The sequence below is a fragment of the Symphalangus syndactylus genome, chromosome 3 (genome assembly GCF_028878055.3).
Source record: "Symphalangus syndactylus isolate Jambi chromosome 3, NHGRI_mSymSyn1-v2.1_pri, whole genome shotgun sequence".
In the NCBI taxonomy this organism is placed as follows: Eukaryota; Metazoa; Chordata; class Mammalia; order Primates; family Hylobatidae; genus Symphalangus; species Symphalangus syndactylus.
This window is the reverse complement of record NC_072425.2, coordinates 93,235,249-93,252,395: the sequence shown is the minus strand read 5'-3', so window position 1 is coordinate 93,252,395 and position 17,147 is coordinate 93,235,249. Positions and strand designations below refer to the sequence as shown.

At 41.9% G+C, this 17,147-nt stretch overlaps 1 protein-coding gene and 1 pseudogene across 2 annotated transcripts in view; one reads left to right on the top strand and one right to left on the bottom strand.

Annotated features, from left to right (window-relative positions):
• The window catches only part of LRRC72 (leucine rich repeat containing 72), a 56,367-nt gene extending 45,648 nt beyond the window's left edge, over positions 1–10,719 (top strand). Inside the window, exons 8-10 of one of the 2 annotated variants that reach the window (XM_055272534.1) lie at positions 8,518–8,545; positions 9,746–9,917; positions 10,648–10,719. In XM_055272534.1, coding sequence (XP_055128509.1) covers positions 8,518–8,545; positions 9,746–9,911 — 194 coding nt within the window. In that variant the 3' untranslated portion in view covers positions 9,912–9,917; positions 10,648–10,719. Of the gene's footprint in view, positions 1–8,517; positions 8,546–9,745; positions 9,990–10,647 lie in introns of those variants that run through there. The other variant, XM_055272535.1, reaches the window with a different exon arrangement.
• A 1,027-nt stretch (positions 10,720–11,746) lies between these two features.
• LOC129478365 (ataxin-2-like protein) lies at positions 11,747–15,168 on the bottom strand (annotated as a pseudogene).
• Between the last annotated feature and the right edge of the window lie 1,979 nt (positions 15,169–17,147).

Below are 17,147 nucleotides of genomic sequence, written 5' to 3'. Positions count from 1 at the left end.
TGGTCTTAGCCTGAGTCTGTAGAGTCACTCTTTCACCCTCCCCTATCCAAGGGAAGCCATGAGGGACTGTGCCCTGGGGAATGAAGCTATCTGGCCCAGATACTACACTTTTCCTATGGTCTTCACAACCCTCAGACTAGGACTTTCCCTTGGGTGCCTACACCACCAGGGCCCTGGGTTTCAAGCACAAAACTGGGCGGCCATTTGGGCAGACACCGAGTTAGATGCAGGAGGTTTTTTTTCATACCCCAGTGGCACCTGGAATGCCAGAGAGACAGAACTGTTCACTCCCCTGGAAAGGAGGCTGAAGCCAAGGAGCCAAGTGGTCTAGCTCAGCGGCTCCCACCCCCACAGAGCCCAGCAAGCTAAGATCCACTGGCTTGAAATTTTCCTTGCCAACACAACAGTCTGAAGTCGACCTGGGTCGCTCGAGCTTGGTGGGGGGAGGGGCGTCAGCCAAAACAGAAGCTTGAGTAGGTGGTTTTCCCCTCACAGTGTAAACAAAGCCGCCAGGAAGTTCAAACTTCAGGGCTAAACCAGGAAGAACTCAAATCCCTGAATAGACCAATAACAAGTTCTGAAATTGAGGCAGTAATTAATATCCTGCCAACCACAAAAGCCCAGGACCAGATGGATTCACAGCTGAGTTCCACCAGAGGCACAAAGAGGAGCTGGTACCATTCCTTCTGGAACTATTTTAAACCATAGAAAAAGAGGAACTCCATCCTAACTCATTTTATGAGGCCAGCATCATCCTGATACCAACACCTGGCAGAGACACAACAACAAAAAATTCCAGGCCAATATCCCTGACGAACATCAATGCAAAAATCCTCAATGAAATACTGGCAAACCGAATCCAGCAGCACATCAAAAAGCTTATCCACCATGATCAAGTCAGCTTCATCCTTGGGATGCAAGGCTGGTTCAACATATGCAAATCAATAAATGTAATCCATCGCATAAACAGAACCAACAACAAAAACCACATGATTATCTCAATAGATACAGAAAGGCCTTCAATAAAATTCAACACCCCTTCATGCTAAACATCCTCAATAAACTAGGTATTGAAGGAACATATATGAAAATAATAAGAGCTATTTATGACAAACCCACAGCCAATAGCATACCGAATGGGCAAAAACTGGAAGCATTCCCTTTGAAAACTGGCACAAGACAACGATGCCCTCTCTCACAACTCCTATTCAACATAGTATTGAAAGTTCTGGCCAGGGCAATCAGGCAAGAGAAATAAATAAAGTGTATTCAAATAGGAAGAGAGGAAGTCAAACTGTCTCTGTTTGCAGATGACATGATTGTATATTTAGAAAACCCCATTGTGTCAGCCCAAAATCTCCTTAAGCTGATAAACAACTTCAGCAAAGTCTCAGCATACAAAACCAATGTGCAAAAATCACAAGCATTCCTATACACCAATAACAGACAAACAGAAAGCCAAATCATGAGTGAACTCCCATTCACAATTGCTACAAAGGGAATAAAATACCTAGGAATACAAATTATAAGGGATGTGAAGGACCTCTTCAAGGAGAACTACAAACCACTGCTCAAGGAAATAAGAGAAGACACAAACAAATGGAAAAGCATTCCATGCTCATAGATAGGAAGAATCACTATCGTGAAAATGGCCATACTGCCCAAAGTAATTTACAGATTCAATGCTATCCTCATCAAGCTACCATTGACTTTCTTCACAGAATTGGAAAAAACTACTTTGAATTTCATATGGAACCAAAAAAGAGCCTGTATAGCCAAGACAATTCTAAGCAAAAAGAACAAAGCTGGAGGCAACACACTACCTGATTTCAAACTATATAACAAGCCTACAGTAACCAAAACAGCATGGTACTTATACCAAAACAGATATATAGACCAATGTAACAGAACAGAGGCCTCAGAAATAATGCCACACATCTGCAACCATCTGATCTTTGACAAACCTGACAAACACAAGCAATGGGGAAAGGATTCTCTATTTAATAAGTGGTGTTGGGAAAACTGGCTAGCCATATGCAGAAAACTGAAACAGGTCCTCTTCCTTGCACCTTATACAAAAATTAACTCAAGATGGATTAAAGACTTAAATGTGAGACCTAAAACCATAAAACCCTAAAAGAAAACCTAGGCAATACCATTCAGGACATAGGCATGGGCAAAGACTTCATGACTAAAACACCAAAAGCAATGGAAACAAAAGCCAATATTGACAAATGGGATCTAATTAAACTAAAGAGCTTCTGCACAGCAAAAGAAACTGTCATCAGAGTGAACAGGCAACCTACAGAATGGGAGAAAATTTTTGCAATCCATCCATCTGACAAAGGGCTAATATCCGGAATCTAGAAGGAACTTAAACAAATTTTCAGGAAAAACACAACCTCATCAAAAAGTGAGCAAAACATATGAACAGACACTTCTCAAAAGAAAACATTTATGTGGCCAACAAAGACATGAAAAAAAGCTCATCATCACTGATTATTAGAGAAGTGCAAATAAAAACAACAATGAGATACCATCTCACGCCAGTTAGAATGGCAATCATTAAAAAGTTAGGAAACAACAGATACTGGAGAGGATGTGGAGAAATAGGAATGCTTTTACACTCTTGGGGCAATGTAAATTAGTTCAACCATTGTGGAAGACAATGTGGCGATTCCTCAGGGATCTAGAACCAGAAATACAATTTGACCCAGCAATCCCATTACTGGGTATATACCCAAAGGATTATAAATCATTCTACTATAAAGGCACATGCACACGTATGTTTATTGCAGCACTATTTACAATAGCAGAGACTTGGAACCAACCCAAATGCCCACCAATGATAGACTGGATAAAGAAAATGTGGCACATATACACCATGGAATACTATGCAGCCATAAAAAAGGAAGAGTTCATGTCCTTTGCAGGGACATGGATGAAGGTGGAAACCATCATTCTGAGTAAACTAACACAGGAACAGAAAATCAAACACTGCATGTTCTCACTCATAAATGGGAGTTGAACAATGAGAACACATGGACACAGGGAGAGGAATATCACACACTGGGGCCTGTCGGGGGCTGGGGGGCTGGGGGAGGGATAGCATTAGGAGAAATACCTAATGTAACTGACGGGTTGATGGGTGCAGCAAACCATCATGGCACATGTGTACCTATGTAACAAACCTGCACGTTCTGCATATGTATCCTAAAACTTAAAGTATAATAAAAAAATATATATATATATATATATTTTACACTTGTCTAACTCACCAGGCATGGTGGCTCACGCTTGTAATCCCAGCACTTTGGGAGGCCAAGGCAGGCGGATCATTTGAGGTCAGGAGTTTCAGACCAGCCTGGCCAATATGGTTAAACCCCGTCTCTACTAAAAACACAAACCTAGCCAGGCATGGTGGCGGGTGCCTGTAATCCCAGCTACTTGGGAGGCCGAGACAGGAGAATCGGTTGGACCCGGGAGTTGGAGGTTGCAGTGAGCTGAGATCACATCACTGCACTTTAGCCTGGGTGACAGAGTAAGACTCTGTCTCAGAAAAAGAAAGAAAAGGAGGGAGGGAGGGAGCAGGCTGTGACCCAACCACCTTGGGCACATGTTCTCAGGATCTCCTAAGGGCTGTGTGATAGGCCCATTGGTCACTCATATTTAACCCAGAATAAATCCCTTCAAATATTTTATGGAGTTTGACTCTTTTCATCAACAAGGGTATGGTCCCCAATCCAGCAGCATCAATATCTTAGAAACTTTTTACCAATTCTTGCCCCAAACCAGATTTACTAAACTAGAAACAAGGGTAGGACCTGAGAAGCTGTGTTTTATAAAGCCCTTCAGATGATTCTGATGTACACTCAAGTCAGAGATCAACCAATATAGAGGTGGCAGTACCAGTGTGGGATTAGACTCCCTTGGGTTTGAATACCAGATCTGCTAATAATTATAAGTTTTATTCTGGACATTTTCTTTAGATTTCTGATTTTTAAAATGAGTATAACATCTTGCTTTGACTGTTATGCTTGATGTGCAAAACATTGAGATACTTGATCTGACACATACCAAGTGTATAATAAGTTGAACTATTGTGTTAATCAGCCACTTCCTTGGTTTATGTAAAAGTCCTTCCTTTTACTTCATGTGAGAGGTGATGGCCCAAATGGAATGTTATTGGAGTAGACCATGCTGTGGTAGGAAAGGAGTCTTTAGATAGAAAATCTCCCCTCTTAAAAACAGCTAATGCACACAGTAACAAACAATGCAAGGTCAGCCCCCACAATCTATTTTTCAGTGCTATAATTATTATTGGTGTGATCCCTACCTTTAGGGATCTACATTACTTTTGTTTAACCAGATTGCTGAAAGAACTATAATCCTTTTTAAATTCTCTTTACTCCTTTTCATACTGAACCTCCAAAAACAAAATCAGGAGCTGAAAAGATAGAGTATTTTATTGCATTTGAAACTTTTTCTTCTTAATTAACAGATGTTGACTAAAGCCTGTAATAATTGATAGGACAATTATTATAAATCTACTCATTTTCCACAAAAGGCCACTATATCATAACAACTAAAAAGTATTTTTAGCCCAGAGTATGGCTTATTTTAGCATATCTTAATTAAGCAAATATTTATAATAAAACTAATAAAACACACCATGTAAATTTTTAAAATTTATCCATATAGTTTTGTAGCTTCTATATTTGTTTTGTTATAAATCTTATCTTATGGTGACATTCTAAAAAATTATTAGAGTAATTCTAAGGGAAATATGATTTTATTGGAAAGAAACTACACTTAAAAATGTTTATGAAGCAATTGTAAAGCCATATTTTGATTTTATTATCCTTAATCTGAAGTTGAGAAAGAAACCAATTATATTTCTAATATCTTGAGAAGCAAGATCAATTTTAAGTTTTCTTCAAGTCCCAGCTATCAGTCCTTATCAAATAAGTATGGTTAAAAGGGTTGTACCAATTTTTATTACTGTCTCTGGGTTTTATTGCATGACAGCCGATATTCTCAGAACCAAAACACTTTGGGCTTCTACCTAGCTTTAAGAAACTGATTTGCAGATTTTTCACCAGTTACCTATATCTAAATGTAGAAAGACATTAAGGGGTATTTAAAATAAAATACCAACAAGCTTTTAAAATGTCCATTAGTGGTCCAAAAGTGAAGCTGCCAGATTTCCACCATGTTTGCTCAAGACAGAGCTCCAGGTGCTGAGCCCACGCTGGGGTATAGTGTCGCAGAGCCTGGGACTGGCAGATGAGGCATGTACTACTCAGGAAGACAGAAGGATAAGGCCAAAAAGGAAGGCCAGGCAGACTATTTAACAAACAGCAATTCACCAAAGAGTGCACCAGTACAGACAAGGCAGGACAGAATCCAGAGAGAACAGATAATTGAAAGTTATGAGTTGGGAGATCAACGGCTCAGGAAATCAAGTCTTGAAGACATTTCTGACTTTGGGTAGCTGTGACATACCAGGCACACCCAGAAGAGTAAATGCCAACTGCTACCTATGCATGAAGGTTCAGGTAGGTATTAGAGGTCAATGTGAGATCTAGAGATTGTTTGGCATAGGGCTGAGCAACTGAGGGAGTTGTGTACAAGAAGAATTTGTGAAGGCAAAAATCAGCAGTCAATAGAGCTTCCATGTTGCCTAACTCCAGTGGACACTCTTTGCACAGAAAACATTTACTAAGGCCCCCCTAGAATTGTGCCATAAAGTAGCCCTGGGCCAAAGAGATAAACTAGAATTACTTTCTAAGGGAGATACCATATACAAAAATAGATTCCAGAGAGATTGAATATCCAAATATAAATGAAATCAAAAAGTACTGGAAGAAAATACTTTCATAATCCCAAGGTGAAGGCCAATGAAAGCCTCACACAAAACCCAGAGGCCATCAAAGAGAAATGTTGACAGATTTAACTACATAAAAATGAAAAACAATTACACGTATCCCATAAATATGTACAACTAATATGTATCCATAATAATTAAAATAAAATGCATCATATAGGAAGAAAATTAAAATGCAAGGTTGGAGGAAGTCTTTATAACATATATAATAGGCAAAAGTTAACACCCATAATTTCTAAAGGACATCTCCAAGTCAATTTAAAAATCCCAGTAGAAAACAAAATAAACGACATGGACAAGACATATATAGAAAGAAAGAAATGTAAATAATGATCAGCTTCACTAATGATCAAATAAATGGAAATCAAAACAATGAGATACCATTTTCATCCAACAAGTAGGCAGAAGTTTTAAAGGGTTGTTAAAGATGAGGGGGGAACAAGCACAATTCATGTTATTTATGGGAATGTAAACTCATTCAACTCTCTTGGATGACCATATGGCAGTATCCACCAACATATAAAATGTGCAAACCATTTGACACAGCCACTAAATTTGATCTCTCCCCTACAGAAGTGCTTGCACATATGGACAAAGAAAAAATATATAGGTGTAAGGCTGCATGTTGCAACATTTTTTATAATAGCAAAAGTAGTAGAAACAAGTTGAATGGTCATTCATAGGAGAATGTTAAATAGACTACGGCACATTTGTATAATACAAACTATTCCATTATAGAACTAATCCATAATATATTTGGAGGTATTAAAAACACCTTGACAAGGTGGGCAGATCACCCGATTTCAGAAGTTTGAGACCAGCCTGGTCAACATGGTGAAACCCTGTCTGTATTAAAAATACAAAAATTAGCTGGGCATGGTAGCAGGTGCCTGTAATCCCAGCTACTCAGGAGGCTAAGGCAGGATAATCGCTTGAACCCAGGAGGCAGAGGTTGCAGTGAGGCAGAGGTTGCAGTGAGCCAAGATCATGCCACTGCACTCCAGCCTGGGCAACAGAGTGAGACTCCATCTCAAACAAAAACAAAAACGAAAACAAAAAACAAAACCACACACATTGAAAAAATAGTATACTATGAGTAATAACAAAATTAGAATTTTGTCAACAAACAAATCTCTGTGTACATGTACATGTATATGTGTGAGTACATGTGTGACATATAGGCTGGAAACATACATACAAAACTTTTAATAGTGATACTTAATAGTAATAAGAGGAAGTGGAAAGGTTAAAGGGAAATGTCCCTTTTTACTCACTATTTTCTTTATTGTTTATATTCATTGTAAGTAAAGTATGTGCTTTTTGTAATTAAAAATGTAGAAGAGAACAGGGAAATCCTGTCATTTTTTGACAATATGGATGACACTGGAGAGCGTTATACTAAATGAAATAAGACAGACACAGAAGAACAAATACTGCATAATCTCACTTATATATAGAATCTAAAATAATCAAACTCATAGAAGCAGAGAGTAGAATGGTGGTTGCCATGTGCTGTGGGGAAGGGGAAATGGGGAGATGTTAGTCAAAAGGTACAAAGTTTAAATTATATTACACAAATGAATAAATTCTAAAGATCTTATATGATGTGACTATAGTTAGCCGTATTGTATACTTGAAGTTTACTAAGAGAGTAGGTCTTAAGTGTTCTCACCACATACACACAAAAAATGGCAACCGTCTGGCTGATGAATATGTTAATTAGATTGAGTGTGGTGATTATTTCACAATGAATACGTATATTAAAACATCAATTCGTACACCTTAAATATATACAGTTTTTATTTGTCAATTATACCACTAAAGCTGGGAGCAAAATGTAGAAAAAGAATGAGACTAGGATGATCAGAAACACACGAGAGACTTCCGTCAGTCACTTGTGAAGGGAACAATGCTATGAATTCTAAGGCAGAGAGGCTTTGTGGTCACTGCTGCTTGTGGAATGGCAAGATCTGATACTGTGGGCTTTACTGGCACAACAGGTGCTGGTAAAATCCATTGCTGGACGGGCCCTAGGCTTTCTGGAGGGAAATCAACAAAGCAGTGACAGTCTCTGGAAGACACCGTAAGAAATCCAGGTTTTGGGGACTAGCCTTGGAGCTTCAAAGCTAGGAAGATCTAGATTCTTGTGATCTAGTATTTGTTTATTCTGTTTCTTTAAAGTTAATGCCAAGAATCCAAATGGTTGAAATGTTCCTAAATATTTCTCCTCATTTGGACTGTTAGTCCATTTATAGATGCATATGCCTTTCAGAAGAAAAGGGATAGGTTTCTGCATATCAGCCTCAATATCTTAATTATAAAAATTCCCACTTGGATTCCATTGGTACATTATAAATTGACTAAGCTTTCTGTTCTCAGCGTTTTGAGATTTGTATTGTATTAAAAAAATTTGCCCCCAAACCTAAGGCAAAACCCACTATATCTAAGAGAAAGTTTTGCTTTGGAGTTAGATAAAAAGGCATTTTTGACAGATTGAACTATTTGTGTAAAGGATAACTTGAAAACAGAAAGCCCTGCTTTATACTTTTCCTTTATAGCATTGTTCCACTGTTTTTAAATGCTGGATAAATATTTTAAAATACTAACTTTAAAATGTATTTTTTTTTTAGATTTTGCATTTGCAAATAATGTAGACAAGTAAGTAATCTTATCTATACTTTTATTATCAGATTATTTCATAATTGTGTTGTCCCTTTAAATCATCTCCATTTTCTAAAATAGATTATAATGAATTAAAAAATGACTGACTTTTCAATAGATGAGAAAAATTGCTAGGTCTTTCTGTGATAAATGAGTTCAAGCTCTGTATTCATATTGACATATTTGGGCTTTTACTATTACTATCAAAATCCCAAATAAGTAAAAAGATAATTTGATGCTTAAAAAAAAAAACCTCGGCCGGGCTCAGTGGCTCATGCCTGTAATCCCTGTACTTTGGGAGGCTGAGGTGGGTGGATCACCTCAGGTCAGGTCGAGAACAGCCTGGCCAATATGGTGAAAACCCGCCTCTACTAAAAATACAAAATATTGGCCGGGCATGGTGGCAGGCGCCTATAATCCCAGCTACTCAGGAGACTGAGGCAGGAGAATCTCTTGAACCCAGGAAGCAGAAGTTGCAGTGAGCCTAAATCATGCCACTGCACTCCAGCCTGGGTGACAGAGTGAGACTCTGTTTCAAAAAATAAAAATTAAAAAATAAACCTTAATGATTAGCTATTCTGAAAGTGGGGCTTTACATTCCTTGTTTAGCTATTCTCTAAATATGTTCAGTCATAGCAGTTATCATGTAGATTAACATTTTATATTCACTGGAATTTACATTTCCAAAAGCAAGCACTTCACTAATACTACGGAAGACTTTTCAAATTCATGAATACTGATGAATTTAGAGTCATCATTCTTTTTTTATTTTTTCACTTAAGATGTTTTTCTTTGGATACAGTATTGAATATTATCTCCATGTACATTTATAAACTACAGAGTAATGTAGAAAAAAACTTAGCAATACAATGAACTTACAATAATAATATGCATATATCTATAAATATTTTAACCATCTCATTTAACATGACTGCATGAGTGTGTGAGACCTAAACCATAATAGTCGATCCCCAAATATGTTCAGATACTTTATTTATAAAATAAACAATATATACAATAAAAACAGTGTCGTTAGCCCGAAAGTCATTTGTCAGTGGAGCCCGCAAATTATTTGCTAGTGGTATTATATTACAAATAACACAGAAAAACATGGCATTAATTCATTTGAATAAAAATTCATTTTGGTCAAATTTTCATTTTGATTGCTTTTTTCTGACGTAATTGCTTTTTTTGCAGAACTGTGTTTGATGACCCAGAAGATGCTGTTTTTGTGAGGTCCATGAAGAGATCAGTGATGACTTTGACCTCTGTGAACTGGGACACAGTTCCAACACGAGAGGAAAGATACCTTGAAGAAGAAGGCACAGAACCAGCTCAAATGCTCACAGTTACACTGAGATAAGCCCTGGTATTTCTAGAAATCTTAGTGGTTTTCAGTTGTATACTAAACTTCCCTGTGACTTAGCATATTACATACTTATGATGATGTTATTTGAGACATTTAAATGTAAACAGAAGCACCAATAATGCAAAATAATTCCTACATTTTAGGTTTTTAAATGTAAAGTTGTTTAAGTAAAATTTTATACAGAAATGTATAAAATTCATAAGTGTTCAGTTCAATGAATTTTCAAAAATTGAACATGTTTATGTAACTGGCATGCTAGATCAAGAAATAAAACATTATCAGGACTCTGAAAGCTCCCTCATTCCTGTACCGTCACTACTCACCCTTCCAAAGTAATCATTGTCCTGATTTCTAGACAATAAATTAACCATGTCTGTTTTCAAAAGGCATATAAATGGAATCATAGAAGATGAATATTTTTTTCTGTTTTTTTTCACTTGACGTTGTAAGATTCATCCATGTTGTTGCTAGAAGCAATGATTCTATCATTCTTACTGCTATATAATATTTCATTGTAAGACTATAACACAATTAACTTATCTAGTGTACTATTTTTGACTCTCATCTCTGGAGATATTTGCCACTTCTGGCTAACGGTCTGGGTTTGGTGTAGCCGGAAACTTGCTCCTCAGGGAAAAAAAAAATCCAAATGCTTTTAGCAGTTGCCTAGTACTGAGTGACAAAAGTGAACATTGAATGTAACTCAAATTCATTACTGGTTTTCCCGAAGGATCTAGATAAAAGGCTTACAAAGGGCAGAGTGACATCTCCCTCTAGCTGATGGTGCTTGGGAAACACAGACACACCGTAGAAGTGGACTGGAATCAAAATAGGCAGGAGACGAAGGCCTGGAAGGAATAGCGAATTGACACTGAGAATCTACAGCCTCCATTCACCTGTGGGCACTTATCATTCTGTGCACGGCCAGAGTCTAAAAATTCAGATATGTTCCCTGGAAAAAGGTTGCAGCTAAAATAAAGAAAATGCAAAGATTTGACCATTCATGTAGGTGAGTGGCTGGTATCATGACAAAAGTAGTTGTCCGTGGCTTCCGAGATGAGGTGATAGAAAGAATTGAAGCATTCCCTTGCCGGGCTTGGGCGATAATCCAAAAGACAAAAGACATAGTCCCAAAAATGTAATTCTGGAAAAAATAATTTAAAAAAAAATTAAAAGACATTTGTTTACATTTTTTAAAACGGATTTGTTTGAGAAACATTATATCTACAGAACATTTTATAGGCCACTTTACACAATAAAATAGGCAATAATGACATATACATTTTTGCAAGCATAAGCACTCAGGTATATTAATGACAGTTGCACAGGTATAACAGTTATGAGTAGACAAACTGTATTCATAAAGAAATAGGTCAAAAAGCAAAATGTATATCACAAATGCAGACATACAAAAAGGACATCTCTTCATTTATTGAGGAAGTTTCAATATTTTCATGTACACACACACAAAGCTTACACATAAAATCAGTGTTGCAATAATGTACTTTTGTGAAGTCAGATTTGTGAAAAATGTATAAAACAAATTATAACTCTAAGTCTTGATATAATTCCTGTATTGGAAATGGAGGTATAAGTTAGCAAATTACAAAAAGCAATGCTCACAATTTAAAATCGTGGACAAAAAACTAAAAAGACAATTGTACATATGAAAAAGTATATTATGGGAATAGGTTATAAGCTATTGGGATGAAGTAGGCCATAAGAGTTGGCTGACTTTCACAATTATTTAAAATTTTATTTACTTATTTATTTTTAATATTTTTATGTAATAAAAAGTAAAAGTTCTTGTCCAGCCATCCGCATGGGGCATCTGTCTGTCTCTCACACAGGTCACTCAAGTTAATGGGAAATAAAGAACCGGGGGCCCAAGTCTCAGGTTATAAATAATAGAAAATAAAAGATCTTCTGTGTCCAGCAAGGAAATAGATGAGAGGATGGGAGGGCAATACTGGGTGGGGACAGGCAGGGGCAGAGCAGGAAACCCCCACCACTGCTGGACCCTGGCTCTGCCCTCTGTGAGGCCCCTCCTATTCAAGGTGCTTGGCAGGAATTCCCCAGCTCCCCCTGGGGAAAGGGGGGATGGGGAGCTGGGAGTAGTCCGAGCTGCTGGGGGAAGAGACATAGATCACTCTTCCCTCCACTCATGGAGGTCTCAGGTCAGGGCCAGGAAAATCTTCAGTTCCCCGGCGGGGTGGAAGGGGAGCTTCTGGGAGGGATAAGATTGAACTCCACCAGTAAATCAGGAGACAGTCAGGGTCACTGAGAGCTTGGGGGTGTCCAATGTAGGGGTAGGGTGAGGGTGTGGAAGCTGAGAATGCAGGCACCCCACTCTGGGCACTGCGCTTTGCTGGGGAGCAAATAGTACATCACCTGGGGCAGGTGGGGAACCCCAGGGTGAGGGGGCGGGGCTGCTGTGATTCCAGTTTGGACATGGGCCTGGGGAACATGGGCCGTGTTGGTGAAGCCATTGGGGCAGCTGCAGGTGTTGGTGGCATACACAGTGGCTGGCTGGAGGAAACCGCTCTGAGGGGACTGGGCAGAAGGTCCCGGTGGCAGAGAGGGCAGCATGCCTGTCAGGGCCCCTGGGTGGCACAGATTCTGCTGTGGCTGTCCACTGCCCAGGTGTGGAGCCACCCCTGCCTGATGCTGGACAGGACTGGGGGCTGCAGGCTGGTTCCCAGTAGGCGTGACAGCCGGCTGCGGCTGGTGGGCATGAAGCTGTGTGGCATAGTGTGGGTAAGCCTGGTGAACAGTGACATAAAGGGCTTGGGGAGTGGGCTGCTCTGCAGAAGGGTACTGAGGGGTGGAGGATGACATGATGACCTGGGGATGGCTGCCCGACGTCAGCATGCGTGGGTTGCTTTGAAGCATGGGGGCAAACGCTGGCTGTGAGGAATAGTGGGCCATGGGCTGCATCATGGCAGGTGGGCCTGGGAACTGCTGAGGGTTGTAGGGGATGTAGGAAGAACAGGGCATGGCAGCACCAGAGGCGGCCCAGCAGCCACCGCGGTGGGGCTGAGGCTGGCTCGTGTTGGTCCCAGAGCTGTGGGAACAGGGAGCCTTTTGCTCCCCAGTACTTGCCTTGCTGCCCAGACATTGAATTGGATACAGGATACAGATACATCTGAGGTGCCTGCACAGCTGGTCCCATGTGGATCTGAGGTATGCAGGAGATGTACTGGGGGCTGTATAGCCCACTCTGGCCTGCTGTTAGCACTGGGATGGAGAGAGCTGAATGAGTCCAAGGCCCTGGAGAAGTTGGGGTACTGGTGGATTTATTCATAGACAGCAGAGGCTTTGTGGGATTGAACTCCTTGGTATTGGGGTTCAACGTTGATTTCTTTACTTGTTCAGCAATAGGGCCCTCATCCTTGTCCTCCTCTTTGATGAGGCCAACGGGGGGCTGCCAGTTTGGCTTGGGCAAGGTCGTGGGGGCATCTCTGGCCCCTCAGTGCCTCCTTCTGGTGCCAGGGGTGGTTTGTCCTCCTTATTTGATACAGACTCTGTCTTGGAGGAGACGGGGGACCCCATGGGCTCTGAGGTCAACAGACCATCAGCCTCCTTCTCCTTTCCTTTGGCCTCCTCCTTTAAGGTCCAGGAAGGAAAAGGATCCAGGCTGTTCTCAGGGGAACTACTGGGCTGAAGCTTAAACTGGGCCCCAAACTTTCTCAGTTCTTCCAGTTGGAATCGTTTCTGTTCATTCTGAAGACTAGAGACTTTCCCAGCTATCTGAGCCAGCTACTGGGGCTCCAGGGTTCTCCCAGGTTCTTGGTAGAGAGTTCTTTTACATCTGTGGGGGCCAGGGAGAAGCTGACGAAATGGAGCCCATTCCAGGATCTGAGACTGATAAGGTCACAGGGATGGAGGCTGAAGAGGTTGGCACTGCCAAGCCGATGGGAGGCTCAGGACAGGAAGGTGAGACTGGGGCAGGGGCAGCAAACTTGGGTGAACTCGGGGAATACATCCGGCCCACTGCAGGAGGAGGAACAGAAGTTTCTCCAGAAGGCCTATTATTGGGTGAAGACAGAGTCTTGGCACCTCTCAGAGGCCTCTGTGCCTTTGGGGACATGTGGGAAGGGCCTCCATTGATACCACGGGCCTCAGAACCTGGGCCAGGATTGCTATTGTCCAGATGGTGAGGGCCACGAGGTGGCAAATCGCTAAGGCTAGGCCGACTGCCCAGAGGGCTGCTGCATCAAACTCCTCCCCAGGGACCTTCCTGGACTCGTTGAGGCAAAGGGATGATATACTTCCCCTTCCTGGATGCCAAGCTGGGGCTCTCCCGCCCCGAGCCCTGCCGCTGAACCGCCCTGTGCTTCCCTCTTCAGTGCACCCATCGTCGCTCTCCATGGCGATCCGCAGGCGGTACTGGGAGCTTGATTCAATCTCTGGAGCCAACTGGGCCGCACACAGCTCTCACAGCTGAAACTCTTCCGAGTTGTCCTTTTCTAAGGGCATCGTATAAGGAAAAAGACTGCTGTCACAGGTGGTCTTCACACCGTAGTTTTCCTCATTGAACTTGAACATTTCATTGGGGTCCCATCCATTGGATGTGTCGGACTCGAGGTCGTAGTTGTCGCTGTTGCTGTCACCCCCCTCCCAGCGCTGAAGCACCTTCTCTTTGTGTTCCCCATTCCTTTCGAGTCCATGGCGATGGCTGAATCGGTGAACTTGTCTTTAGTAGCGTAGCTGAAGTCAGCATTTCGGAAGTGAACAAGCATGACATCACTTGGCTTAAACACCATGGTGTCTACAGTGTCCTCCCGACAAGGACCACCTGCTGTCTCAGATGCTTTCTGGTGTACAATATCCACTGCTAGTTCAAAATTTGAGCTCAGCATCTTGCAGATACCCTCATAAGTGGTGCCATTTTTCACCTTTACATCACAAGTGGAGGCCACAACAGCTGTAAGGAAATGCAGCATTCTGGAATTGTTGCAGACGCCTTCAAACACAGGTGACTGTGGGGGTCCCTTTCCTGTGCTCTGTCCCCTGGTGCTGCCGATGGCAGCGGCCCCCGGCATCTCCTGGTGTTGCTTCTGTGGTGGCGGCTGCGTCGTCAAGATGCTTTTGGCTCCCCAGCGGAGCCCGCTCCCCACAGCCGAAGGCCCCAGACAGGCGGAGGATGCTGCAGGAGGCCCCGGTGGAGCTGCGGAGGAGGCATGGCCTGTTGCATCGGGGGCAGCTACTGGGGCTTGGACAGCTGTTGTGGCGGCTGAGGCTTCAACATGATAGCAGCGTCCGGAAGGGGAATTAAAAGGAAGGGAGGGAGACAGGGGGCCGGGGCTGGGGCCCCGCGGGAGAGCATGGGAAGCAAGGGGGATCGGGAAGCCAGGCCTGCCATTGGCAGGCGGGGGGAGCCTCGAGGTGTCGGGGGCTGGAGAGAACCCCTATTCTTGATTATATTTTGAAATGTTGATGCAGGATTTTTTTGCTCTTTAGTTCAGCTAAATCCAGGTTCTTGTCTCACAACCAGGAAAAATTAGGCATGCAGACATGTTGAAAGGTGAGGAGGCCAGAATTTATTAAGTGAAAGGAAAGATTTGAACAAAAAGAGGGGTCATGCACGCAGGTTTCCACCTCACAAACTGAATGCCAGGCCACAACACATGAGTTGAAGAGGTCAGGTTCCTCCCACGCATAAGGCGTGAATTCCTGGTGGCTCCACCCTATTCCTCCAGTGCATTTGGGCCTCCAGTCCCTTGTGGCCATGCCCAGGCAAGACCCTGTGCAGGTTCCCTTATCTGCACAAAAACATCTGGCATACACACTTGTGGAGCAGCTTCTCCAGGGACCCTTCCTTATCTGCATAGGCATTTGTCTGCCTCCGACATCTATCAGTATTGCATCTTGATGAATAGCTGCTTTTTTTTTCTTTTAGGCATGGCTCTCCTTGTAGAATATGTTTCCATTCATTTTTCTTTTTTTTAATATTTTTATCTTTGTCTTTATTTTTCAACCTTTTCCCTTTTACAAGAGATGATCATTTGACAAGCAAATGCTAGATTTGAAAGGGAAATTTCCAAGGATTATCATTGTTAGGACAGATTTCTCCTACATAGAACAGCTATGTAGCAGTAGCAAAAAAAAAAGAAAAGAAAAGAAAAGCCGGGAGCAACAGCATGGGGAGGGTGAGCCCAAATGCTTAAAAAAAATAAAATCCGGGCAGGGTGGGTGGCCCAGGCTTCACACCCAGCCCAGCTCAGTGAAGCCATGTCGTTGTCTGGGGTAAATGCCTGGGGTTTGTCATCTCACCAAGGAAATCCAGTAGGCAGACACAAGAAGTGGATTTAGGAGCAGACCTTTAATAGGCAGAAGAAAGAGAAAGGAGAACAGCTCTCTCTCGGGAGAGAGGGGCTTCCGAATGGGACTTCCAGCCCATGGCAGAGTGCACCGGATTTTACAGACAGGCTTGAGGAGGAGGTGTCTGATTTACGCAGGGCCCACAGATTGGTTGGACCAGGTGTGACATTTATATAGTGCTTTGGGAAGCTGGCTAACCCACCCTAATCTTCTTATTGTGCAAATAGACTTTCCACTTGGCCGTGCCATGTTGTCTGTTCCCTACTGCACAAGTGGTTGGAAAGGAAAAGGGGAGATGGAGCCAGCATTTTGAACATTCCTAGTCCCAGGTGGCCTTTTCCTATTGGCACAGCTGCCGGCATTCACCCTTGCAAGCTTCTAGCTTGCTTTTCTATGTCTGCAGCTCGATTTTACAGGCTGCTCTTTATTAGAAAATAAAATAATTTGGGGATGCTTTTCATCAAAAGGAAAACCTTATTGAAGACTTCCTTACTCTCACTATCTGCCTAAATTATTTCTTCTTAACTCCTATATCATCAGGAGGCTGGGGAGGCTGGGACAGGAGGTCTGAGGATGTAGTGAGCTAGGATCATTCCCACTGCATTGCAGTTTGGGTGACAGAGTGACCCAAAAAACAAACATTGGTTTGTGTCATCTGAGATGCAAAAAGAAAGAAAAAGAGAGAGAGTAAGAGAGAGAGAGAGACAAAGGAAGACCAACCAATAAAAAAGTTAAAATTCTCCAATGATGCAGCTACAAGAATGATTTTATGCCTTTTACAGTAACATGGATGGAGCTGGAGGCCATTATACTCCAGCTCATTATACAATGAACTAACTCCAAAGCAGAAAAGCAAATATTGCACGTTCTCACTTATAAGTGGGAGCGAAACAGTGGGTACACACG